Below are 26,486 nucleotides of genomic sequence, written 5' to 3' on the forward strand. Positions count from 1 at the left end.
TTATTATTTTAATATTCTTTATTTTATTATCATTAAGTATTATCTTCTTATATCATTTAATTTAATATCATTTTGTTAGTATTATCAACTATTATATTCTACTCTAAATTATTATTTGATTATTGATGGTAAATGTTGTATACCAGCATGTATTATACATTGTATGGAGCATGCAGAAATAAAAGTTTGAAAAAAAAAAAAAAAAAAACCGTCCTACCGGACAGCTTTAATAATCAAGTATATACGTTATAAGTATATATTATATTATGAATTACGATTAATAAAAATAATAAAACAATGGTTTTGAATGAAGCCCATAACCAGAAATGTTTTGAAATTTTAAGCTGGTAATGGCAATAGAGATACTGAAACATTATTTGTAGATTGATAAATAAAATTTGACGTTTTTATCAAGACACCTAATTTATACAGAAATTTAATGGTATGTGACCCATAATGTTTCTATTAATGAAAATTGTCGTTGGAGCAATTAGAATAAGGTGACATGTAAACGTGTTTAGTTTTTAGTAAGAGAAAGTCTTGTAAGTGTATCAGTTAGCATTTTAATTCTATTATTATTATTTTTTTTCTTTTTTAGGCGAAACTTTTGAAAAACTTGAAGATGAAGATGAGCAGGGTTGGTGCAAAGGACGGAAGGAAGGGCGTGTTGGACTTTACCCTGCCAATTATGTAGAACCAGTAGCCTAAAATGAAATAAATTGTGTGTGAGAAATGTGATTGTATTGTATGTTAGTGTGAGTGCGTGTGTGTATAAATAAATAAAGTAAACTGTACTAATAATATTCATATATGTGTACCAGATGTGTTTCTTTATAAGAATATAAAAATTACCAATATTTTGCGAAAGAAACTAAAAGATTCAAAATAATCGAAAAAGCCTTCAAAAAGTTTACGGACTTGTTCTGTTTCGAATAACACTTTAAAACTTAAGTTTTGCAAGCCATTTTGATCCCTTCGCTTCGTCCAACTTAAGTGCATCGCCCATTGTTGCAGTCTTCCAATCCCCAATCCCGACCAAAGGTTATCTTCATTCTTGATTTTTTAACTTGATGAACCAAACATCATTTTTACTGAGTATGTATTGCTTGTCTTCCTTTTTTTTTTTTTTTTAAGCTCTTAGAAGTGTGTAGTAGAAGTGGCTGAAAGTCAAATCTCACTTCAATCTTAAATATTTTTTGAAGCTATCCCAAGAGTTAAGAGTTTGTACTTAACATGTATGGTAGCCTGTGAAGTTCTGATGATGGATGGAAGTCAGAAACCGGTCAGGGATACAATAAACATTCGTGCTATGACGGATGAAATTAAAGATTATCCAGCACTGCAGTCCTAACCACATTTTTAATAGTACATATGTTTGGGAAGTTCATTTAAATATCTTTGATGCACACTAACAGTGGACTGAAGCATTGTCTGTAGAACCTAATAAATTTCAAGATAGGTTGAAGTCTGAAACAGAGCAATAAATAAGCTATGTCCAGATACTGACCGGTATTTAAGCGCATTGCGAATCAAACTACGTATTCACTAATTTATTTTAAATGCGATTTCATATATTATTTAAACTAGGAATTAATTTTTTTTTTATTTTTAATTGTATTTAAGATGAAAGTACAATTATAGATGTAAAATATATATGATTTATCCCAACTGTAGTTTTAACAATTGTATTTGAATTTGGGTTATTTTGAGTTTCCTTTTTTAAAAACATTTATATTCTTTATCCCATACAATTTTTGTATTTTTTTTATCAACTAATACTTAACTCTGGCTGTAAAACTTTTCCTGTTTATCGTTAACGCTTCTTTGGATTGTAGAATCTTTTCAGAAAATCATAACATTAAAATGTAAACTAGTAAAAAAAGAATGGGGTTTTGTTAAAAACAAACAAACAAACAAACCATAATGGGCGAAGTGGCCAGGGACACATAGGGAGGAATTTTTTAAAGCCGCAACAGGCTGTTGATCGTACTAATGGTCAAAATTAAAACGTCAACATTATTCACTTCTCCTTTATAGTTAATGCGCTTGTGTATGTTAAGCTTTACTTGAACTGGAATAATGTACTCAAATGTACAATAACACACACCAACACAAGTTTCGGAATAACAAATTTATATTAAATCAGAATGTACTAATTGGATTATTCAGTCATTGATAAGTTGTAAGTTTAGTGTGGGCAAAAAAATAAATAAAAAATAATGAAGAAAAAATTACGCTAACACTTGATGAATATCTTTGGTGGATGTTAACAATAAATTGTCAAGGAATTAACGGGCATAATTCTCTCATTCTACTCTCAGAATCCTCTGATTAACCTCCATGCCCACCTTTAAATAGTTATAGATAAGAAACAACAAAGGTGCGAATGTCACTAAATCTTTCCTCTCTCCAGTCATTAGATATTCGTATTTTTTGTATTTTATTTTAAGCGGCACATCTTGTATAAATATATAAAACTTAAAAGAAATATATATATATATATATATATATATATATAATGTACTTTTTGTACAACAATAGATAAAAGAAATTAATGAAGTTATCATTATGATAATAATAATAATAATAATAAAAATATTATTATTATTATTATTTTGAAAAAATGATATTTTTGGTAAGTGGTTGAAGAGCAAAATTATTTATTTATTTTTATTTTTGGGTTTTGCTTCATAAAAGAAAGATATGTATTAAGTTAATATGAATAAACAAAATAAAAAAATACATTTATATCCTGTTTTAAACAAATAGATTAATTTATATATAGTGAAACTTTGTTTTCTTCTCGAAGGGACCAACATAATAATATTAATAGAAGATGATATTTTAAAACACATTTATATAAATATATATATTTATATTTTTTAAAGATTTAAATTACTCGAACTATTTTTGGTTGCATTTAAATTAATAATAATTTTGTCATTTCAGTTTATATATGATTAAAATTAACTTAAGTATACTGATAACACTTTTTTGACAATAATTAACAAAATTGAAGGTTGTGTATCGTGAGGAAAACTGCTAATATTTTTACTTTGTTGTGCTATAATTAATTGACCAAACTAAATTTAGGCTAGGTCCCAAATGAGTATTTATTGCTCAGTAAATTCCATCACCTTACCCAGAAGAACCCATACGCTTAAAATGAAAACAGTATAACCTAATTTGCTTCCGATAAATATAGTTAATATTATAATCGATGTGGTAAAAATTTTAAACTTTTGAATTTATAGAATATGCAGAATTAGTGGGGGTGTTCCAGTGCATCTTTGGTGGGCTATCTTCTAAATTTATTATTTTTCATTTTTTTTCCCTTATTGGCTTTTCCGATGTTATTATTATTATTATTATTTTTATCTACGATTTAGACTTCAGTTTGATAAATTCGTATTGTTGTAATATTTTCTCACAGCTAGCAAAAAAATGAGTACAGTTTTTTAAAGTATTTGTTATTGTTTTTCTAAATAATCGATCAGATTGTCGTCTAAAAAAAGTAGGGCTTTGACAGAAAAAAGAATTATGTATGTAAATAGGTTGAGCCAGTTTGGAGAAAGAGATGCTGAAGTGTGGGGGAAAAAAATTACACAACAGTTATCAAACGTTTTTCTGCCACTCTCATTTAACACTTTCTATTTTATCAATTAAAAATTCCACTGTTCTAAATGAATTTTTAAAAATTAAAATAGTAAATCAGATTGATATAGTTATTTTTCTATCAATTTTCTACACCTCACGTTCCAGCTATGCAGTGCAGTGTACACCTTGGCTTTCTCCAGGTTTACATCCAGTTCAAAATCTTACAGGGAGTAACCCCGTCTAATAGTGCAACTGAATATTATTTGTGAGCGCCCTAGCCACAAAGAAAAAACTCAATTTGTGAGCCAATGCGATGAACATTCAAATACTGACACATACCTAAAACAGTTAGAATATATCTTTTAAGTCGCAATTTATGGATTTGGCTTTCTTTAAGTACTTCCTTTTCGATCTGCAATATAAAGTGTATAAATGTTAATGAATGAGAGTGTGGTGGTGAGCTAGAGTTTCTTTTAGGTGCTCACACTCACAATCAATGTGTAGTGTGTGTTAATGGGGTGTCAGGTTTGTGTTTATAGGCTAGTTACCCCGAAGGGTCGCAAAGATCACTGAAAGTACCTATTCTACTTTCCTCTACTGGGAGATCTCCAAATAGTTCAAAAGCATAACTGTTTCAATAATGATTTACTACTTAATAATATCAGTGCAAATTGTAAGCAGATTCAAGTACTAAGTACCCTGAACTTTCTTCAGTGCTTCGATCCACAGCGAGTTTTTGCCTATTTTTGTTATATTTTTTAAACCAATAATATATTTTAAATAAAATTATGCCCATTCAGATCCTTAATAATGAAATTCTGTCCAGATTTTTTAGTAGTTTAAGAGCAAAAAAGCCTAATTTTTGGAAAATAAAAAACAGTTCCAAATTCTCTCAGGTAATAAAAGAATTTTAATTTAAACTACCAATTCCTACTTTAAAAAGGAAAAATTGCCAAAATTTCGGTACAATCAAATTGTAAATAAACTATGAAACAGTTTGAGTTGAATTACTTAGTTTCACTATATATACTTAGACATATTTGGGTGCAAAAATAAATTAATACGGAACTGCTTCTTATTTGAGTTATTGCTTTAATAACTTAATATCTTTAAAAAGGGAAGTGATTAGCTCAGTAGTTAGTGTACTAGATTCCCACGCGGAGATCTGCTTCGAATCCAGCTGCTGCCGGCTTTGAGATTTTTCTCTAAGTTGTGTTCACTTTTAAAATTTCAAGTTTAATTTTTCTGAAAATATAGTATAAAGTTTGGAAATAAATGAAAAGGTTTCTTTTTCTAGTTAAAAATTTTTACAAATTAAAACTCTAATTTTTTAAAAAAGGGTAATTACAATTTAAAAAGATTAATGAGATGTCGCCACGCCTGGCAGATGACAGACGGCAAACGGCTGTAATGCTGATCGAGTTTTTAATGTGTCGTCCTTTTTTGATTTGTTACCACGGTACAAAAAAGCATTGCCAGGTTGATGGCAAATCCGCAACTCTAAAGCGGGTTCGTGACGAGCTTTAAGTCTGGTAATAATAAATGCTGGCCACTACCCTATCCTGCTTTTCCCAGGCTTACCACGAACTGCGTGGCCCGCTGATCTCTGTGAGTTTCTGCATTTTCTCTTGAACGCATCTTATCTCATTATTTAGAGACGATCCCATTAATTCCATTCCAAGATAATGAGCTGAAGTAAACTGCCTTATAAATTTGATACCCAAACCATTAGGTACCTGCTTTAGCAGGAGATTCTAAGGCGCTTTGCACAAGGAGGTTCTCGATTATAGGAACCATTTCTGCCTTTCTTTAAATATTTTTGCATCAATCTGATGAACGAAGGCAGAAGGATCGGGGTTCATCTAAGAAAAGGGGCATTTGTTCATTGTTTCTTGATTGACCAAACCCAAGTTAAAGCTGTTTACTGAACGAAGAGTTGAAACATATTTATGTCTCTCAGACAATCCTCAACAACCCTCTTTCAATCTTTCCTTGTATAATCCATTTCTTCAACTGAACTCATCTGAAGCTCGTTGAAAGAATTAAGATGATCTGACAGCAGTTAGATTTGTTTTTTACTTACACCATAATACCTTTCTCTCGCACTTCTCCCTTTTTTTTTGTAACTGAACCGCTTGGACAAACTCTTCGTATGTTAAACACTTTGTTTTTTTAGAAAACGGTTCATTGTTTTTCAACATAGAACACAATTAATTCAATTGTGAAATGATCATGTTTTTGCTTGTCCAATGTAAACAGTTTCCTGCTAAAGGATTTATTATAATTTAAAACATATTGTCTTATTTCTCTCTTGAGTGACCAAAAAAAAAGTTTATTAAACCAATGGCTCAATAACGAGAGTGTTCGTTTTTTGTTTTACCTGCGTGTAGATTTATTATTGCCCTTTTAAAAAACAAAAAATACAGTACTCTCTCTTTATGAATTCCCCTCCCCTAAAATCTTTAAACAAGAACGTTGATTTTTTTTATAATTAAATGTATCATTAAATAAATAAATGAAAATACTTTCCAAAGTACTGTTCAAGAATGTACTCCTTTTTTTTTCTCTCACTCTCTGTAAAGCAAGAAAGGCGTCTTTGATAGGCATTATTAATTTATGTTTATATGTATTTTTTTTTCTTATTTTTATTATGTTACTCTTATTATAGAAAACAATATATATTTTTTGAACATATTTTTAGAAAGAAAAAATTGTTATCTGTTTAATTTAATGTTCAAGTTTACTAGATGGAACAATCAATGAAGGCAGTTCCAGTTTTTATGTTGCAAAACAAAAAATTACTGTTACAAATAAAAAAATATGTTACATTTGAATTATTTTATTATTACCCAAGTTAATAATGGTACAATAATAAGTATCAAACAGCAGTGAATAGATCCATATACCTCCAAATGTATCATTGTCTAATCTAATTTGGATTTTTCTGTGATTCACCATTCTCTTCAGGCTTAAACTTAGCTTAAATCATCTTGTATGAGAAACTCAAAGAAAGCACCAATCGAAGTTGATCCCTCCGGTCTAAAGTTTAAACTATAAATAGGCTGGCTATCAATCAATGAATAAATGGTGCAAGGGTACACTTTAAACAAATGATACTCTAAACAAAATCTCTAATAAGATCTTCTCGAAAATGTGTCCCAATTCGATCTTGCTCTATACAGACGTATTCTCCCATATTGGTAGTAGCAGTTGAATGCCATTGAAAACAGGAGATAAAACTCTCTAATTAAAAATTAAACTAAATTTTTGAGGAAAGTGGTTTAAAGGGTTTATTTGAATTTGATTAAAATAAACAAAAATAATAATAAATAACAAGTTAGCTTGAAATTGTTTATTTTTATAAGATTTCTTTAATCTTATTATTTTCTTTTTAATTTTTTTTGAAATGTATATAAAACGGTTCATTAGCCTTATAAGAAATAAAAACGATTTTGGTAAAGTAAAACAAAAGATCACTTTTTTAAAAAAAGTGTCACTTAAAAAAACATAAAAAATAATTTTAATGAATTTATTATCGTTCATTAAATAGAATATCAACTTTATAAAAATACTGATCAAACGAACAATTAAAAAATATTTTACAAATAGAAAATGAAATAAGTTGGAATGAACAAAAAATAGAAAGAGGTCCTTTACCTTTTTTAATTTAAATAAATCCGGATAGCGTTTTTATTTGTTTATTTTATAACTAACCCACCTGCTTTCCATAACTTTTTGCCTATTCTACAAATTTTTTATTTACAATTTTATTTTGTTTTAGGAAACATTACTTACATTACATAACATGGCACTCTATTTCTTGTATTGTAATTTAGTAAAGTTCAGCTATTGTTTTTTCATTTTTAAAATAATAAATAGGGTGTTTGGTGTTAAGTGCGTAAAACGTAGCTATGAAATTTTGCAACTTATTTAAAACAAAAAAGTTCATTAGAAATACTAATCCTATTCCCAACCATTTTCGGGTTATTATTTTATAAATTTTACGACTTTCTCGTACTTAAACGTTAGTGTTAACATAAGTTAGCCCCATAGCGTTGGAAATTCCGAAAATCTATTCTATGAAATTGCATTTCTTAACTGATTTTCCTTAAATTTGGTAATGTAGCAAACAATGTTTTTAATTTTCTTTGATATTACTTAGACAACATAATAGTAAATTGTTCTAAAGATCTCCCCAAAAAAACAGGAAAATGAGTTTTTCACTATTTTCATTAAATTTTGCAAAACAACGCATGTCTATCACTGCTTATTCATGACATTTTTTAGGGAAAAATTAATTTTAGGGGTGTTCTGGAAGTGGTTTAGTGCTTTTAAGCTATTCTCTAAAATACTCTTCTCCTTAGACAATATTACTAAAAGAACAAAATTTGTTGATCAAGCTTCGAATTTGAATAAAATCGCTTGACTGAAAGCGCAACATTAATGTCCTGTCTCTTACACAGCTGTGATTTTCAAGATAGAGACACCATCTGCTTTCTTTGGCAATTTTACACAATCTAAAACATACGTAAACCAATCAATTTTGTTCATAAAATTAATTTATAGATCAAGGTGCCGCGACATCACACTTCCCTCATCTTTGCGTTTTACTGGGGAGAATCTTTTTAAATAATAAAACCAAATAATCATTTAGAAAAATTTTGAGTTATGGCAATTTACAGTAAAAGTAAGTTTGGTGACAACTTTCATGCTAGACTTTTTAGAAATTTATCACATTTTTATCAAAAAAAAAAAGGAAGTTAAATGAACTCTATAGAGAAAACTGAGTCACATATCATTCGAATGAATACATTTTCATAAAATAATAATGTTTTATTGCTAATTATTTAAAATAATTATAATAATAGAATTGAAGAAAGGGATTAGCTATGAGGTTAGCGTATTGGATTCCCACACGGAGGTCCCGGGTTCGAATCCAGCCACTGGCCCTTAGATTTTCTCTTCCGAGAAGCTTTTTACAGCTCACTATCCGGTGATGGACAGTATTGTCTGTAATGAGAGAACACTGTCCAAAGGCCGGCAGCGTACTGGAAAAAGCTCCAGGCGCCAATAACCTCAGATGTTGACGCACCTTAAATCATTAAAAAACAATAGAATTATAAATCTCTAAAAGCAAAAAATGCAACCATGTTGAAAATTTAGCTTTCTTCAGTACTGTACTTATTCACGAAATCCAACAGCATTTAAAATAAAATGTACATGATTTTCATTCATTAAATGTTCCAGTTTTCACCTTAAGAGTGGTGTTTGGGCAAAAATGAATTGAACGTGAAAATATGAGGAGTATACGCAAGAGCTTCAATTTGCTTTTATTCGATTTAAACAATCAACAATAAATTTTCATAGTATGAATGGATTCTTTTTTAGGTATGACCAGTAATTTGCTCTAGACCCAATTGTTCAGGATTTATGAATCCTATTATTTGAAAATATTTTTCTGAACTTAACTACTCTGCAGTTGAAAACTGCACCTCAGTTTATGTGAAATTTGTTGTTGTAAATAGATGTAAAATCGCATTCTAAAATTATTTTATACATTCCAATTTATCACCAAAAACTTTTTTAAAGTTTATATGTCATCAGCAGATCTGACAAAAACTGTTACATAAACGGAGGAATGGGTAGTTACGCCGGAGGTCCTGCTGTCCCCAGATGATAGATCTGGATGTCCCCAGAGAGTTAGACAGTGTGCCTTATAATAAACATCAGCATCTGCATGCCACTATCGAGAAATAGACAAACAGAATTGATTATCAAGAGGCCAGCAGGGCACCGAGAAAAATCTACCTGGTAGTGAGGAGTGTCGTACTATTACTTCTAAATGCCTGATGAACTTTAAAGAATTAAAACATAAAATGTTAGAACTTGCGTTTCTAAAGGGTATTCCAGCCTAACTACTATGAAAAACACAAAACGGATACTTCCATCCATAAGGAGCCTTGAAGAGGTAGTCTTGATTTAGTAACTACTTGGGGTATAGCTTATTTAACAGTGAAATTCTAGTTCCACATCCATACACTGACACTTACTTAGGAGCACTCTAGATAGTATAAGTTGCAGTTACTTAGTTAGACGTAAAAAGTCAGTAATCTACTCTAGCCCTCTTTACTAGGAGAAGGGACACAGAAAGCAACAAAACCCTGGTCGTGTCAGGTGAGGTTAAGTATCTGGGCGATGCCCTAGACGGTCATCAGATAGGACTGAATGGAGGGTGAACTGAACAGTACAGCGTCGGAAGGGAGGCATGTGGTTTATGGATGGCTCCAAGATGGCCTGTGGGACTGGGGCAGAAGTGTATGGGGTTAAACCTGAGGTACTCATTGAGATATTTCTTGGGAGCTATTCCACCGTTTACCAGGCCGAGATCTATGCTATTAAAACTTGTGCTGAGGAAACACTGCGAATGGATCTTAGAAATAAGGAGATTTGCATCTTTTCGGACAGCCAAGCTGCACTGAAGGCCCTTACTTCCTTCAGAACTACCTCATCCCTGGTTTGAGAATGTAAAAAAGCCCTGGAACTACTAGCTCGGCACAATAAAGTACGGCTGGAATGGGTGCCGGGTCATATGAGGATCAAGGGAAATAAAACAGCCGACCAGCTGGCCAGGAACGGAGCTAACACTCCTTTCATTGGCCCAGAACCTGTCCTGGGGATTACCAAGGGTGCAATTCGTGCGGTTCTCAGAGACGAGACTGAATCTGGAGAGAGCATGAAAAGAATTGGGTGATGTGTCCTAGGGTCAAACCAATAAGTGTATGATGCTTGGCTGTTTAAACAAAGGACCGAAGAGACTCTGTGCCTGGGCAGAAAACAGATTCTGATTACAGGCCTATACACGGGGCATGGTAGGTTCAGGGATCTTCTGTACAAGGTGGGGCTTATTAGCTCGAAACCGTTGTGCACATTGTGTCAGGAAGAGGAGTAAACGGCTTCTCACCAGATGTTCGATTGCGTTACGAAACCTTTGGAACTTTGAGACCAAAGGAGATAGTAGCGCAAAAAGAACTAGTAGGGAAAGTTCTCAACCTTCTTAGTAGGGGAGGTTTCGCCTACTAGATCCAAAGGGTGAAGGCACAATAAATCCCTTGTGGCTGTGGTGCCATGGGGTACAGGTCCCGTCTCTTTTCTAATTCTAATTCTAGATGTAAAAAAGTCTGCCGTTTAGTGAGTGACTGAAGACAGATTGGGGGTTCTTCGGAAAATACTGTTTTGTTGCTCTGCCGAACTGAGAAAACTCAAGTGACTGTTACTGGAAAAGAAATTTAGAACCACTGACAAAGTTTTAAACCAGCGCCACATAGTCACATAACCTTCTTCAGATTGGCTTACATGGAACTACATCATGAATCTTGCAAAGGATTTAGCATGAGCTCATAGCATTGATATGAGCAGTCCTCAGAGCACTGTAAAAGATCTTGATCATCGTTAGTAATTCTGCTACTACCAGATCAAAACCTTCAGCTGTTACCCCCTCATCAACCGGTAGCATTCCTCATTCCTTAGATCTATAATGTAATGTCACAAACGCGCAATGAATAAGCAACTTCCTCCTTTTCCTAACAACCTTAGCACTTAAACACCTCCACAAGTGTTAAATACAATGAACGCAAAGAGAAAGAACAAAGTTACAAATTATTCGAGATAGCGGCAGTAGGCTTCGAAAACGATAAAGAAAAAACAAGTTAAACTGATATCTTAGATAAATTACGGGTCAAACCCAAATGGCCTTTATTCCACAAGCCCCAAAATAAATTCACTGAAACTTCATCAAGAACAAGAAATTCTTTTAAATTGTCTTTTAAATTTACTTTACCTAACTGTAACAATTTTGAAATAAACTACTGAGTCTATATGCCTGTGATTACCATATACAACGTTCTAACATACATATTTCTTTATAAAATATATATATTTAAAAAGTAAAAATAAAATACGATTTACTAGAGATGTTCCATAAAGTTATTTCACGTTTGCCTTTCCAAATATTTATATAGTATTTATAAATCATGATATACTTTATACAATTTATAGTATATTATTGTATTTATTTATGTACAATTTTTTCCCTATAAAATAATGTATTATATATATTTTTTATATTTAATTTTTTTTTTCAAGTTTTGTTTAGTTTTTTACAAAAAGACAATAAATTTCAATTTTATACAAAATTACACATTGTAAATTACAACTGGAATTTATATATATGTATATATATAAAGATATATATATATATATATAAAGATATATATATATATATAAAGATATATATATATATATATAAAGATATATATATATATATAAACATAATTCTAAAAAAAATAATAAATTATTATTTTAATTTCTTTTCAAATTAAAAAGTGAATATCAAAATAATAACAAATATTACTTTTAGAGAAGTACTAATTTGAATCACACAGTGATCTTTTGTTAATAGTGTGCTTAAAAATGCATGAAATAGTTTGTTCTTCACGGCATTGGGATTCAGTTAAATATTTAAAACAACGTTTATTCCGGTTTAGTAATGTTTATTTTCAGTAAACATTTGTAGTATCAGATATATATTTTTTAAATTTCTTATAGCAGGTTGTTACTTCTGAACAGTTTCTTACTTTCACCTCATTTTTAGAGAGATTAGTTCTTTGGTTTTGTGTAGAGAAAATTTAATTTCAAATCTTACACACACTATATATATGTGTGTGGTGTGTGAATTCTCTCAATTAAGCCTATAAATCCACAAAAACTTACCCCAAAAAAATTTTGTAGAAAATGTTCCAAGTAAAAACTTTAGGATGAAACCATCGAGGAGACCTGAATTTCCATCACTTTTATTGATTTTTTTTCTTTCAAAAAATAAATTAGTGGTTAATGTAATCTAGAGACTGTTAGAAAACTTCGTAATATTTCTGATTCTTGTGTCTCAGCGGGAGAATTATGGTCCCACTATTTTGGAATTATGGTATCTAAATTATAAGGAAACTAAACGTTTAAAGAAAATGTATCAATTGTAATAATTGCAATATGAGATGGTTGTGTGAATACACAGCGGATATAAATATTAAATCACACACAATCCTAATCTCTATGGATGCTAAAATCATATAAGCATTATTGAAAAATTAATATGATAACATATTCATGATAACTGCCTTAAAAAAAGACATGTGTGGAATCCTAAGATAATTTTTTTTTATTTTGGCCGAGCCCAAGTATATGATGATTAAAAAGGTAAATTTCTCCGTAGGTCATAAAAAGTTTTTACACATATGCATAGAAACTTCTCCAAAAAGACGTCATTGTATGTAGTGTGTGACAGCTCCATTTTATGACAGACAAATCTCTACACAACCTTGGTGAACAATCTCTAAAAATGAATGAAACTCGAAATCGGTCAAAATAAAACAAGAATAATTATATATGATTACTGAGAAGAATCCGAGGTATTACAGATACAAATTATTTATTCAAATTAAATTATATTCTTGGGCAAAATCAGTGTAAGGTTATACACATGCTGAAACGAAAAATAATTTATTAATAGGAAATTTTTTAGATAAAACTAAATAATAAGGGACTGGGATCATCACACTAGACTAGCATGTCGGAAGTACCGACTTTGAGCCCGAACAATACTGCTCTTAGATTTTCTCAGGGAGTCTCTGCAGCTCCATAATCCGGCCTCCACAGTGTAGCATTCAACGAGAAAACACTGTCCGAAGGCCGGACTTGAAACAGACACAATGTACGTAGAGGCGAGTACAAAATATTTGCAATTATATTGGGAAGAGGGGCATGTCCAATCTGGAATATCCGCAAAAACAAAATTTAATTTCGTAAATAATCTGCAATTCATGTACCTGTGATGATTAAAATGTAGTTAAAAAAAAAAATAGTGTAATTAACCTAAGAATTATCACATTGAATTAAATTAAAAGGTCTTTGTAAAATTTGACTAGACGAGTAGACCAACCGGCAATTTATTAAATTTGTTCTGTATAAAATTATGTTTAGATTGAAGTCAATTAAGTAAATAAATAAATATTATGAGCTTCGTCTCTCAAGTTTTCTTTTTAATATTTTCTTCATTTTACTTGTTTTTGAGAATTTCAAATTTCAATAGATCTAAATATTAATAGATAAACAGATATAAAAAAGATAAATTAATACAAAACAAAAAAAGTTTAAATTTCTGCAATTGCTTAGTCAATTTTTAGAACAGTGATTTGGCTATCGTGGAGTTAGGTCAGCTGAAAATGTTTACAACATCTAAAATTATCTGCTACCTTCAGGAAGTGATAGGTCTAAAATAAAATAGCATACCCAATGTATCAAATTATAAATAAGAAGATGGACACAGGAGTTTCAATTAAGAATTGCTCAGATAAGTTATACTATACGTTTGACTGGGTAGTACTTCAGCACCTTATTAGTCAACCATTTTCGGACTTTTTCGTGCAAAAAACTTGATTAAAGCTGTGATACCCGGATTAGAAAAATTATCTAAGGAAACACGAAAAATTATGCTTGGCGAGCATAGCAGAAAAGTTTAAATGATTACATTTTTCGAAATCAAATGATCACCGGAAATACACACATTCTACGGCCCCTTGATCATGAAAGAACCGTTTAAGCCCACTATCCGTTTAAATGTACGGAATATCTCAAAAAGAATAATCGCTTTAATCTCCAACTTTGTTTTCTGTTTTCATACTACTTTCTTCTTTACCGAAGTTTCAGCCGAAATCCGTCCATCGGAAGTTTTAAGAGATATTCTCGATAATAGCTAAGATTTTCTTTTATGAACAAAGAAAAGACTAAGAAATGTAAAACATTACTCCAGGTTTTTTTTTTTTTTTTTTTTTTTTTTTCCAAAAACAACCATCGAAAGTGCTTTTTCAATAAAATGAACGATTCAACCATTTTTCCAATTTTTACCCATTAAATTTAGTTTGGTTTTAAACGGGAACAGTATTTATGAATGCGATAGTTTGTCTAATATTCATTCAACTATTTTCATTGATTACTTTTTGCTATTTCCCGAAATCTTTTATTGACCTTAAACTCCACAATCTCTAAAAACAACACTAATTGAGCTTAGCAGATAAACTTGATTGTGAACAAAGGAGATCACTTTACAAAAGATAAGAACTGGGTATATTGCAATAAAAACTAAAAAATGGAGATTTGTAGGTGGCTTCCAGCTGCCGGAGTAGAGATGTAGATTTTTTTTTTTTCAAAACATCTAATAAAAAAGATATAAAATGAAAAAAATTAGAAAGAAAAATGTGTCTGATATGTCAAATTACGATTTAAACACTACGAAGAAAAGGGTAACTGAAGTAACAGAGAAATGTTTATAGATAATTTGGTTGAGGCTAGGCGGCCCCTAAGAGAAAGTAACAAAATCTCCGTCGGACAACATCTTGCCCGGCCTAGCCCATGTGTAAACATAACCATCTTGGCAAGCAGCCACAAAACAGTCCTCTCTAAATACAAGTGCGGTTAATCGTTCATGTGCAATCTTCTTGCAGACTAGTGGTTCCATTATTGGACATTCATCAAATCTGGGACAAGATTTGGTACCAATCAGTCGCATCGGATCGTCAGTTATCTTGTCGGTGACAGAGGTCGGTCCAACACTGCCTCCACCACCGCTGCCTATCGCTGTAATACTGTTCCTCTCTTGGCCACCTTTAGACTGGCTTCTTTTGTGTCCGCCATCGCTTCTTCTGTCAAATCCCAGTCCTAAACGTTGGCTTAAGCTTTGACTCTCGTTACTTTCCTTTTAAACAAAAATTCATACTTAAAAATGAAACTACAGAATTTGTTATGAAGTGTGGAAAGGGGCAAGTTATCCTCAGAAGTTCTAAACACTTTTAATTTAATAGATTTTTTTTTAATTCACCTTCAAACTCAATATTCGCATTTACATCTTCAGTCAAATTAAATCTGCTCAACCACCATCGTTACACTATTTCAATTCAACTTTTTGTTTTTAATTTTGACAAAAAGGGACTAATAGTCTACAACAGTCTACAGGGCGGACAAAAGGTCGAACAACATCCTCAGCAGTTGTCCACAAAATTAATCTTCTCAAAACGACTCTCAAAATTCACTTAATACAGTTTCTGGTTGAATAGAAACTCGATTCTTAATTTTTTGACCCATGCCAACGATTTTATAACTTGAATTGGTTAAGAAATAGTTTTATTTTATTAAGAAATTAAAACATGCTAGACAAAAATTTTCATTCAAATTACTACTTTCTACATTAAATATGATTTGGGAAAGCTTTAATTGATTGAAAATAGAAGAATACTGTTGAAGTAGGATTAAAAAAATAAATAAATAAAATAAAAATTTGTCGGAATGAAAATCTTATATTAATTGGATAAACTTTAATTTATATTATATATATATATATATTTTTGGACGTAGCCTGAAAAAAGCTAATTGGTTAGATATTTCGAATGCTCAAAACTCCCCTGTGCGTTAGTAAACTCATAGGGTTTAAAGAGTTATTTTTTGAAACACCGTTACTATGAATATCTTATTCCTCTTAAGTAGAAAGAGAAAAGGAATTAAATTTGAACCATTAATGGAGTTGTTTTAGTTTAGTTCAACTAACCTTAGTGTTGTGCACTGTTTGCAAAGTTTTTGAATTATTGATATGTGTTTGATTATAGTGGGTATTGCTTTGTGTCGTAGATATGCTTCTATTTCTAGAGGTGGGCTTTTGCCTTAAAACATCATCTGTAATATCCCATAAGCATAACTGAGTATCTTGCCCGACAGATCCTAATCTGTAACAAGTATCTACCTGCAACATTTTTTTACAAGCTCGAATTAAAAGTATTTTACAAACAACATGTTTATCAGCCGTAATAATTTAGTATTGTGTACTGAGAAATTACGAAACCATTTATTACATTGTTATAACTATAATGAGCATGAAAAAGACCTTATTATTTGTAGTGTGCGTAAAATCCGACAGAGTTCCAAGAGTTGATGTGTACGGATCGAAAGCGACTACTGATACCCAAGAATGGTGTCCTTGGCCTCGAGCCACAACCCGTCTTTCACAGAAACTCCATACAGTAACTAAATCATCTTCGCCACCCACCACTACGTACTTGCAATCTGGGGACCAGCAGACACAAAGGAAACCTCCAAAGTAGGATCTCGCTGAACCTACCTAGCAAAGCATATAAAACTGTAAAAATGAAAGTTATAAATAACATTAATTAAATATATTTTTAATATCCAGTGAAAATTCACATAACTTTTTCTAACAGTTCAAAATATTTAATGGCTAAGGGGATCTACACAAGGAAAATAGCACTTTCGATGTTACAATCTCTCCTGAAATCCTGCTAAACATAATTTTCATGAAAAAAGTCTTATAAGCGATTGATGCTGGTGACAATGCACCAATTCGAAAAGGTGCTTTGACGACAGAAAAATAAAAAAAAAGAAAAATGAAATGACTAATTTGTTTGAATATCCAACCTGTTCACTTGATATAGCACCCTTTGAATTCCATCTACTCCCAAATATAAAAATAAATTGAATCAAATGAAAAGCCACAGATTTCACGGAGTTCAAACCCTGTAACTAAGCTGAAGTTCCAGACATCCATGTGTTTCTTCTCTTCTGTCTCATCGAATTAACTGCAAAACTATGGTGTTTTTTCCTTCTGTAGAATAAGAATTATACTATTCAATCAAAGATCATAGAGTTGGACGAACGCTAGAAACGGTATTTGGACTCACTATAAACTCGATTTTTTTTAAAAAAAAAAAAAATAAATAAAAAACCTTGATTATGTTTTATTATTTTATCATTCTTTATATTATATTTTCAACAAACAAGTTCTTTTTGTGTATTACTTCTTGTTTGGCTTTTGAGCTATTGGATAGTTTTATGTCAGACGGGACAGCTGGCTTGTCGCATCATTCTTAACCTAGAGATCTTTTAGAGGTCTTTTTATTGTGTTCAAAATGAATAATACTAACCAGTTCCATTGTATCATAGTGAAAAACTCGGAGAAATCCGTCTTGTGAGACTATGGCAAGGTATGTGCCGCAGGGAGAAAAAGCGAATTCATTTATACTGACTCCTTCATTGCCTATTACCCACCTAAACAATAAATAAAACTATTATAATTTAATTCAACTACTTGCAATTTATAATTTATGCTTAATACTACATGAGTATCGCCTCTAACGTTGCAGCCAGTCAACTTACCTGAAGCAACCCCTGCTTCAAAAACTGTTTGTGTGCATCTACCTAAACACACAGTCAAACACTCAACTCCTTAGACTAGAGATTAGTTACACTCTTTTTTTTCGAATTGAATAACGTGGCGCACTTTAAATACATCTACATATTATGGTTAATTAATAATAATAATAATGTGAGAACTCACACGACATCTACAAAAATTTATGCTGTGCAGCCATTTATTCACATGTGTTCAAAGTTAAGCCAACAGCAGATTTGACACCAATCAAGGGAAAGGAGCCACCTAATTTAGTTAACGAATCCCCTTCCATATTATCCAAAACACCCATATGACCTTGGCACTTAGCCCAGAAGATTATTCTTGTTAGAAGAAACTTCCTCCAGTCTCAACGAACATTCCAGCCTAATTTCAAAGTGAAGACACAAGAATCTTGTGCTTTAAGCGCATCCTGACTGTTCAGTGCCCGTTCATCAGAAAAATAAAGAATTGAATGAACAAGGTTCTTTAAAATGAATAATATATAAAAAAAAATTAGTCTACATAAAGTTAACAAATTCAAAGAAAGCAACGGTATTTTTATACAAAAAATCGAAGATTATTGGAAAAAAATTGCTCAGGTTAGACATAATCCCGGTCAATTAATTTTTTCAAACTAGGAATTTCGTCATCACACCAAATTCTTTCCAAAGTTACAATATTATATGGAAACTTTAGAAGTGGGTCTAATGCGCTATTTCCTGCTACGAACAGTAACGGATTGAAAAAATAAAAAATACAAATACAAAACAAAATCTAGCATGAACACATTTAACTTCTTTCTGCTACTATTGAACTAAAGATTCATAGCTTAAATCTTCATAGTTTTACGAAAAACCAATGCAAAACATAAACTAAATTCATACATAGAACGAAACGGAGCAGACACTTCTTCAGGATCCCTACGGGTATCCGCAAACAACACTGACACCACTGCCACTTTGGTAACAAGAAAAAGTTGTTCATTCTTTTTGGTGACTGATTTATAGTTTCAATAGGATGAAAAAATAATTGCCATTTCAGTCGAGTAAAATTTATTTTGCCGAGCTTTCGACCTAGGGACTAGGTCATCTTCAGGGCTAGTTTAGAAAGTAATACTTTTACATTTCAGAGTTGGTGTGTCTTCTGTCTTGTCTGTTCATGGACTGAGTGTGACCACACTGAGTGGTCCCTAGTCCCTAGGTCGAAAGCTCGGCAAAATAAATTTTACTCGACTGAAATGGCAATTATTTTTTCATCCTATTAAGAACAAGAACATTATCTGAAAATGCCGTTTTTGCTCATTTTCAGCAACTTTTTTCTCGAAATCTTAATAGATTAAATCTAATGATTTGGGTTGGAACGAAAAAATTACTGTTATAAAGGTGGATTTGCCCTGTATTATAAAGAAAAAATGGGAATTTTATCTTTTATAGAAAAAGAGAAAAAACCGAACAGTTTTAATTTATAGTCACCGAAATTCTTGCTAGTGAAGTTCTCCCGCTTAAGTGGTATTCAGTTCCTCAGTTTATGCTGCACCAAAAAGGAGATAAAAATTATTTAGGAAATTATAGGGGCATTTGTTTAGCCAATTGCATTCTCAAGATAATTACACAAATTATTTTGAAGACTGTTAATATGGGTCATTTAAGATTGCAAAAAAAATAAAGTTTTTAAGCTTTTATTGACTTTAAAAGAGCATTTGATTCTCTTCCACCTAAGTTAATTTACAAGCTTCACTCTGTAGGAATTTCTCCCCAAATAATTAACATATTAAGGAACTTGTACGAAAATGCCTCTTTCAATATTAACGTAAATGACAATTTTACTTCTGAATTAGCTCTGTCTGAAGGGTTATGCAGGAGGAGGTCTTTTCGCTTTTCATTAAGGATATTGTAAATTTTTTTCGTGAAAATAATGCTCCGGGTAATACCATATATGGTAAATCTGATGGTTATCGTACTCTTGTATACAGACGATATGGTAATTTTTAGCAATTCTCACATTGATTTAAATACAAAATTAGATGTTTTAAAGAGTTACTGTGACTTGAATTGTTTAAAAGTAAACACTGAAAAGTCTAAAATTGTAATTTTCCACAAGGGAAAACTGAGGGCTGAAAGGTAGAGGTTTTTTTTTTTATGACGGAGTGGTGCTAGATATTGTGGATAACTTTGTCTATTTGGGCGTGTAAATTTAACTAATCTTAATTTTTAGAGACTGTTAGGTCAGCAATTAAGAAGGCAAATATCGCTGTCAGATCAGTTATGAAAATATTAACAAAATCAAAATGTGATAGTTGGGACTCGAGAATGAGGGTATTCAATGCGACAGCACAAAGTGTAATGTTGTATGGGGCACAAGTCTGGATTCTAAGATATGTCGATTTGTTGGAGAGGGCGCATTTGAATTTCTATAAGCGATTGTTTCAATTATTTCGAAATACCCCTGATTACATTATTATAACTGTATACAGGATAAATTTTGTTGCAAATTGTTAAGATTAATGAGGGTTGGCTTAAAAATTTATTAACCATGGAATGCACAAGATTGCCGCGCACCTGTTTTGTCAGACTTTTAAGAGTTGAGTACTGCTCCAGTGAAACATAACTAACTGGTTTCTTCAGTTGAGAGTTTTGTTAGGCAAAATGTTACTCTCGATACGTCAAATCTCAATGAACTTTCAACTGGAGATTATATCAAAACTACAAATTAATCTGCTCCAGTTGGACAGATAATCGCTTGAATATTCGCGTTTAAGTGATATTTATACTAGCCTCTTAGCAGGAGTAGATTAATATTAGGTAACCCTTTGAGGTTACTAGGTTGCTTACTCAAATGCAAACTTCTAATAAATATTTTATCAAAATATCGTTACAGAAATCCATTCATTTAATAAATTGTACATTACTATGCACAATCTAACATTACGTTCTATTATTATTTTTCAGTTTGTTTTAATTTTATTAATTCTATTATTTTTCTTAGTTTTTATTTTATTTCATCAAGAACGCTCATTTAATTTTAATTTTATGATTGTATCAATCATGTAAATAGTTCATAAGTGCACTCAGTTTGTATAAGGCTTTAAGCCCTAATGGCAAATAAATAAATAATAAAATATTATGAATGAGGGAGCCTCAATAGATACTCCCTTTACAATCTAGACGCTTAAAAAATAAGTCGAATACGGTTGCTATCCGTTTTTAATCACATAACAAATAATAAAATAAGAATTATTAATAATTTATACCTGTACAGTGGATTTCTAGTGCTTTTGGTTTTACAGGTATGTATTGCGTAACTATCTCCTTGCTTAAATAATTGATAATGTGGCGGCGATGTGCTACAAGGTAGCTCTTCATTATATAAATACAACTGGCCGCTAGCATGTGAGACTACGAATAAATTAGATGAGCCTGGCACCCACCGTATGCATGTTACTTTACTTTTATCAATCATTCTCTGTAAGGTAAGCAAACAAAAATCTATATTATTTATCGATCAAAAGTAGCTGGAGCTATTTAAGTTAGGTGTATCGTTTGGAAATGGAAGTAATTTATTGTCTAAATGAGACTGTTATAACGCAAATGTTTTTTAGGTTAGCAAAGTTTTAGTTATGATGCTCCTCCCAGGAACATTGAGCACTGGGTAGAAGTAAATTTTATGTTTGCCCGTAGGTAAGCGATGGAAGTGGACTGGCCACTTCTTCAGGAATCTGGACTTCCTTGGGTGTATTCCAGTTGACAGTAGAAAAAACAGTTAATGCCAAATTTCCCAACATTAACAAAATACTAATAAGAATTTGCAAGTCCACTCAACGGCACATTTTCTTATATAAAAACACACACACACACACCAGACGCATACTTCCTGCGAAAAAAACACTGAAGTTAAGTATTCCAGTATCTTTTAGGTCCCAATGAATAGTAGCCATTTTCAAAAATAAGTGTAATCTAAAGATGTTTGCCCGGCATTTTTTAACTTTATTTTGTTCGAATTTACCTCCCCTTTCCGCATTCTTTTTTAAACACGTTCAATATGAAAATTACCCGTTTCCAAACGTACCATGTAATTAGGTATATTAAATGGGCACAAAAAACACTGATAATCTGGTCCACAAATACCTCCAATTAACTGAACTACCAGTTGTCAGTACAACTCAAATTTGTGTCCCAGCATTCGATTTAAGCTTTGTAAAAATGCCTTTATCAATCAATTTTATTTTTTTAAAAAATTCAGCAATTTACAATCTGCGTATAAATATATACAATTAGTAAATATGATGATGATATAAATGAAGAGTAGGAGAGAAACTCTACAGGATATGGATAATGATGATGATCTTTAGATCCCAAGGAAGTTAAGACTCTTAAGAGACCATTGGCGATACAGTCGGCGTATAAAGAATGATAGAGGAGGCAAGAGACTGTACGAAAAGATTACAGCAAGTAGAGAGAGCAGTATAGAATTTGCGATATTTTATTTGAGCCAGTTGTAATGGGATGTTGAGGTCGTTGTGAAGAGTAAGGCTTGTCACGTAGAAAGAAATTACAACCATCTTCCGGAGTAGTCTAGTACCGTCTGTCAAGTACAATAGCATAAAAATGGAAAATATACATATACTGGTTAGAATGAATAAAAAAAAAAAAAAGTAGTCACAAAATTACCTCTTCGTTGTATAATTTGCTTAATTCTTTTTTAATGGGATCTATTAGTTGAACTTGTCCAGTTGAAAAACCTACCAAAAGTGATACAGATTCGTTTGTCATATTTGTTGTATTAAAATCATGACATGTAGGATTTGTGCCTTTATACATTTTCTTATCTACAGGTTTCGTAAGATCAGCAGCCTAAAAACACATTATTAAAATTAAAAAATAAAATATTATGGATTTCTTTGCAGTCTCATTATCTGTAATTTAAACGTGAAAAAATACACACTAAATCTTGGTCTATTAGTTACAAATGCAAATAACTCCACTCCGAAAAAAAAACTTGTTTATTTGAGATATAGTTTTAATACTATTCACATTCCCTCTTGTTTAACACTTATCACTGCCGAGATAAGTTTATCAATTTTAGTCAAACTTCAATAAGGTTTTTGTTCTTTTGTGGGAGTTTAGAGAGGATAATGAAAGCTGTAAACTCTTAGAAGCTAATTAAGTGTAGAGCATTGTTTTTCATAAGACCTAAAACATTATTCGACCCTTTATCTCCTTATTTTATTTTGAATGAAAAATGATGTAATTTGCTTAACTTGCTTTTCTCGATGAAAGTCAGAGGAGCAATATTCCTCTGAGGCTTTTTAACTGTTAACTTAACCATATAGTAGAAGATACGATTTAAACTTTAAACATATGGGTTTATCCCATTTCTAACATGAAACAGTAGATTTCAACTTATACTTTCTGTATCATAATTATTACAATGAATTTTAATACAATTTCAAAACTCAAATTTTTTTAATGCCGTTAATGTATGAGGTCATATCAAGATAAACAAACGAATTAACATATTAAAATTAGTAATAAAATGACTCATATGTGATTCTAAAAAACATTGTATATAACAATAAATTATAAAATATACACCGAAAATTAAAACTTTTCTTACAAAAAGAAAAAATTGAACTCCTAACGTTTTTATAATTAGAGCTCGGCTTTGATCTAAGCCTTCCTGTTACGTGGAGTGCATTATTGGCCCGGGAAGGCTCTGCGGGACACTTCGTTGGCCCGGAGCCCTGTTTTGGGGTTCCGAAGTGTGTTAAGTCTGCGGCCATTAACTTGTGGGTGCAGAGTAGGTCTCAGAAGTGGTGGCTTGCCACCACTGGGCAGAGACAGGCGAAGGAGTTCATTAGAGGCTATTCGCCGAGGCTGACTGCAGAATTAATCCGTCAAGACCGTAGGGCTATAAGGATGATTGTAGGACTATTAACTGGCCACTGCAGGCTCAGAAAACACATGCAACGCATGGGCCTGGCGGATGATAGCCTCTGTTGGTTCTGTCAGGAGGAGGAGGAAACGGCACTGCACGTGTTGTGTCAGTATGAGGGGCTCGTGTGGCTAAAGATGTTACTTCTCGGAGAGGAAAAACCAAGGCCTGTGAGCTTTACACAAGAGTCGTTCTCGAGTGAGGGGAACCACAATAGATCCAAAGGGGTCGCAGTGGCGTAGGCCTTGAGGCCGCCCTAGTCTAATCTAATCTAAGTGGAGTGCAACATCAACATCTAAAAAAAAGAATTATTTAAAATCATCTAAAACAGAAAAGTAGCGGTCTTCAAAGAAAATCCTAGATATGGCATTTTCTAGATACATATTCTCTCAACTTAATGCTTAAATTTGTATCTTGATTTTGTGCAGCCGATAGAACTAGTAAATTTTGCTGACGCTAGAAATAATGCAGGGTTGCTTAAGATACCACAACTCTTGAAAATTCTAGGACAAATCGATTTTCTCTTGGGCAAGCAAATCGCTTGTCCGATATAGAACAAGGGATGAATAACAGAGGCTCTGTACCTGACATAGTGAGAGAATTGTGAATGAGATGCAAGATCACTAAAGACATTCTGACTCTTATGCGAGGTATACGAAGTTTAGATGAACAAATGGGCCGTACCTGGTTTCAGCTCATTAGAGACATGCCAATTAGTCAATAAATATCTAGAACATGAATTGAGTTAGTGTCATTTGGACTGGGCAATAATGAGAACTGTCTTTTTCTCTGATGAGTCCCAATCCTTCCTTCAGCCACAAGAGGCCGCAAAGGGGTTTCAGAGAATCCCAGAAGAGATTACCAGGTGGTTTAAGGCAATTCAAGTTTTTTTTTTCCTATTTCAAACCATTTCTAATTCAAATATTAACAAAACGGTACAGTACACTACTAATAACGAAAAAATGTATGAAAGTTTAAAAACCTAACAAATCATTAATGCAATTATAATAAACGTATCCGGTACATGTATTAAAACAAACAATTGAAAACTGAACAAATATTTTACTATTTCGTTTAAGTGATCAAATTAACCAAATAATAGAAACTATTAATTTATAAAAGAGTATTTCATAACATTCTGTTTTTAGAATTAACCACTTTCTAAAACATGAGCTATACGCATTTATTTTTTGAAATACAACTTGATGTTCATTTATCCCGGTTAGTTTAGGTTACTAAAAATATATTGTATTTCACTTCCTACCTATTATTCCTTTTAAGATTAACTGAAAATCCGCAATCAAAAATTAAACATCAAATGTATTTTTAAGGAACTAAAGAAAAAAAAAACATTCTTTATCTACACAAATAAACGGAGGGAATGCTTGTTAACTTTTTACCTTTTTCACGCCTTTATATATGAATACATAAAGTTCTCGTCCAATATTAAAACAAATCCTATCACCGTTGCCGTTTGGGTCTGGTAGGGTTACAAATGATACACGCACAGATGTACTCCCTTGCATATTTGTATAACCAACACGATTCGGACGTGAATATTCGGATAAAGTCATTAATCTATAAGTTCCTTCTCTAGTTATAAACTGTGTTTTTAATTCTTCTTTACCACTACCGTCAACATTAAGCGCCATTTTCACAACCTCACAGATTATAACTGTGGTTAGAAAACACTACGTTTAGAATATACAACCAGTGCAGCCATAATATCGATACGAGAAAGAATCAGAAATTTTCGTATATAAAAAAATAAACTAAAATAAATATAAATACACAAGTACAGTTTTTAAAATTAGAAAATTGGAAGAAATTATTTAATGCATTATTTCCTGCTGCATCGTAATAATTATTTTTTTCACCAGCAATAGACGTGTTCAGACATTGCCAGCATATTCCGGATTTAATTCAATCCGGGCTTAGCATTTTATACTCTTAACCTTAGCCGGAGAGGTATGATACGCGGTCAATTACTGCTACTGATGCGTTTTCAGATGTTTTTATAATCTTTGGGCCAATACGCGAAATACGGAGATGGACAGAGAATTCGCTAATAGTTTCTTCCAAACTGCGACCTTATTCAATCAAATTCTCCAATCCTACTGAAAGTCCAGTATGTCCATATAACGTAGATATAAGTTCCGACTCACAATTCTGATATTTAAGATTCTGATATTTTTTTTTTTTTGGAGAATTCTAAATAAGTTCATTATTATCCTCACAAAAAATATCAATAGGTTCTTCTTCGTCTTGCGTTCATGAACGAATATCTTCCCATAGCAGATCCGCACATCTTATGGTTCAAATTCATTTTTCATCTCTTATATCCGACATACTATTTACTCGTACATCTCAGAGAGTTACTTTGAACCAAATAAATTTAGTTCCTGTTATAAGATCACTAGCTGTAATAAACAGTTCTATTTGAGTGGTATTCTGTGTGATTTTCATCACCAGAAAATTATATTACCCATTCCTTCAAGGGAACGGTAAACAGCCATAGTACCTCAGCTTGTGCTTCGCAACGTTCTCAAAAGAAGTAACTTCTGCTGATAAGTGCTCATTTGCTTAATAGTTTTCCAGGGAATCGCGGAAAAAAATGAACAAACAAAAAAAAAACAGCAAACTTGTCCTAAACCTAAACCACTCATTTAAGCTT

At 32.0% G+C, this 26,486-nt stretch overlaps 2 protein-coding genes across 4 annotated transcripts in view; one reads left to right on the forward strand and one right to left on the reverse strand.

The window, feature by feature from the left end:
• Positions 1–1,493, forward strand: part of Synd (protein kinase C and casein kinase substrate in neurons protein Synd) — a 40,827-nt gene extending 39,334 nt beyond the window's left edge. For all 3 annotated transcript variants that reach the window (XM_074138476.1, XM_074138477.1, XM_074138478.1), the window contains one exon: positions 599–1,493. In XM_074138476.1, the coding sequence (XP_073994577.1) occupies positions 599–708 (110 nt within the window). In that variant the 3' untranslated portion in view covers positions 709–1,493. The remainder of the gene's footprint in view (positions 1–598) is intronic.
• Positions 1,494–14,459: 12,966 nt separating this feature from the next.
• Positions 14,460–25,510, reverse strand: LOC141459410 (WD repeat-containing protein 20). The gene is made up of 7 exons (XM_074138475.1): positions 25,213–25,510; positions 22,549–22,731; positions 21,132–21,343; positions 17,634–17,757; positions 16,580–16,813; positions 16,247–16,438; positions 14,460–15,400 (listed from the first exon to the last, which is right to left on the reverse strand). The coding sequence occupies exons 1-7, from the start codon at positions 25,462–25,464 to the stop codon at positions 15,005–15,007; spliced, it is 1,593 nt and encodes a 530-aa protein (XP_073994576.1). The 5' UTR covers positions 25,465–25,510; the 3' UTR covers positions 14,460–15,004.
• Positions 25,511–26,486: the final 976 nt, after the last annotated feature.

This window comes from Rhodnius prolixus, unplaced genomic scaffold, assembly GCF_049639745.1.
Source record: "Rhodnius prolixus isolate KJV_2025 unplaced genomic scaffold, Rpr scaffold_11, whole genome shotgun sequence".
In the NCBI taxonomy this organism is placed as follows: Eukaryota; Metazoa; Arthropoda; class Insecta; order Hemiptera; family Reduviidae; genus Rhodnius; species Rhodnius prolixus.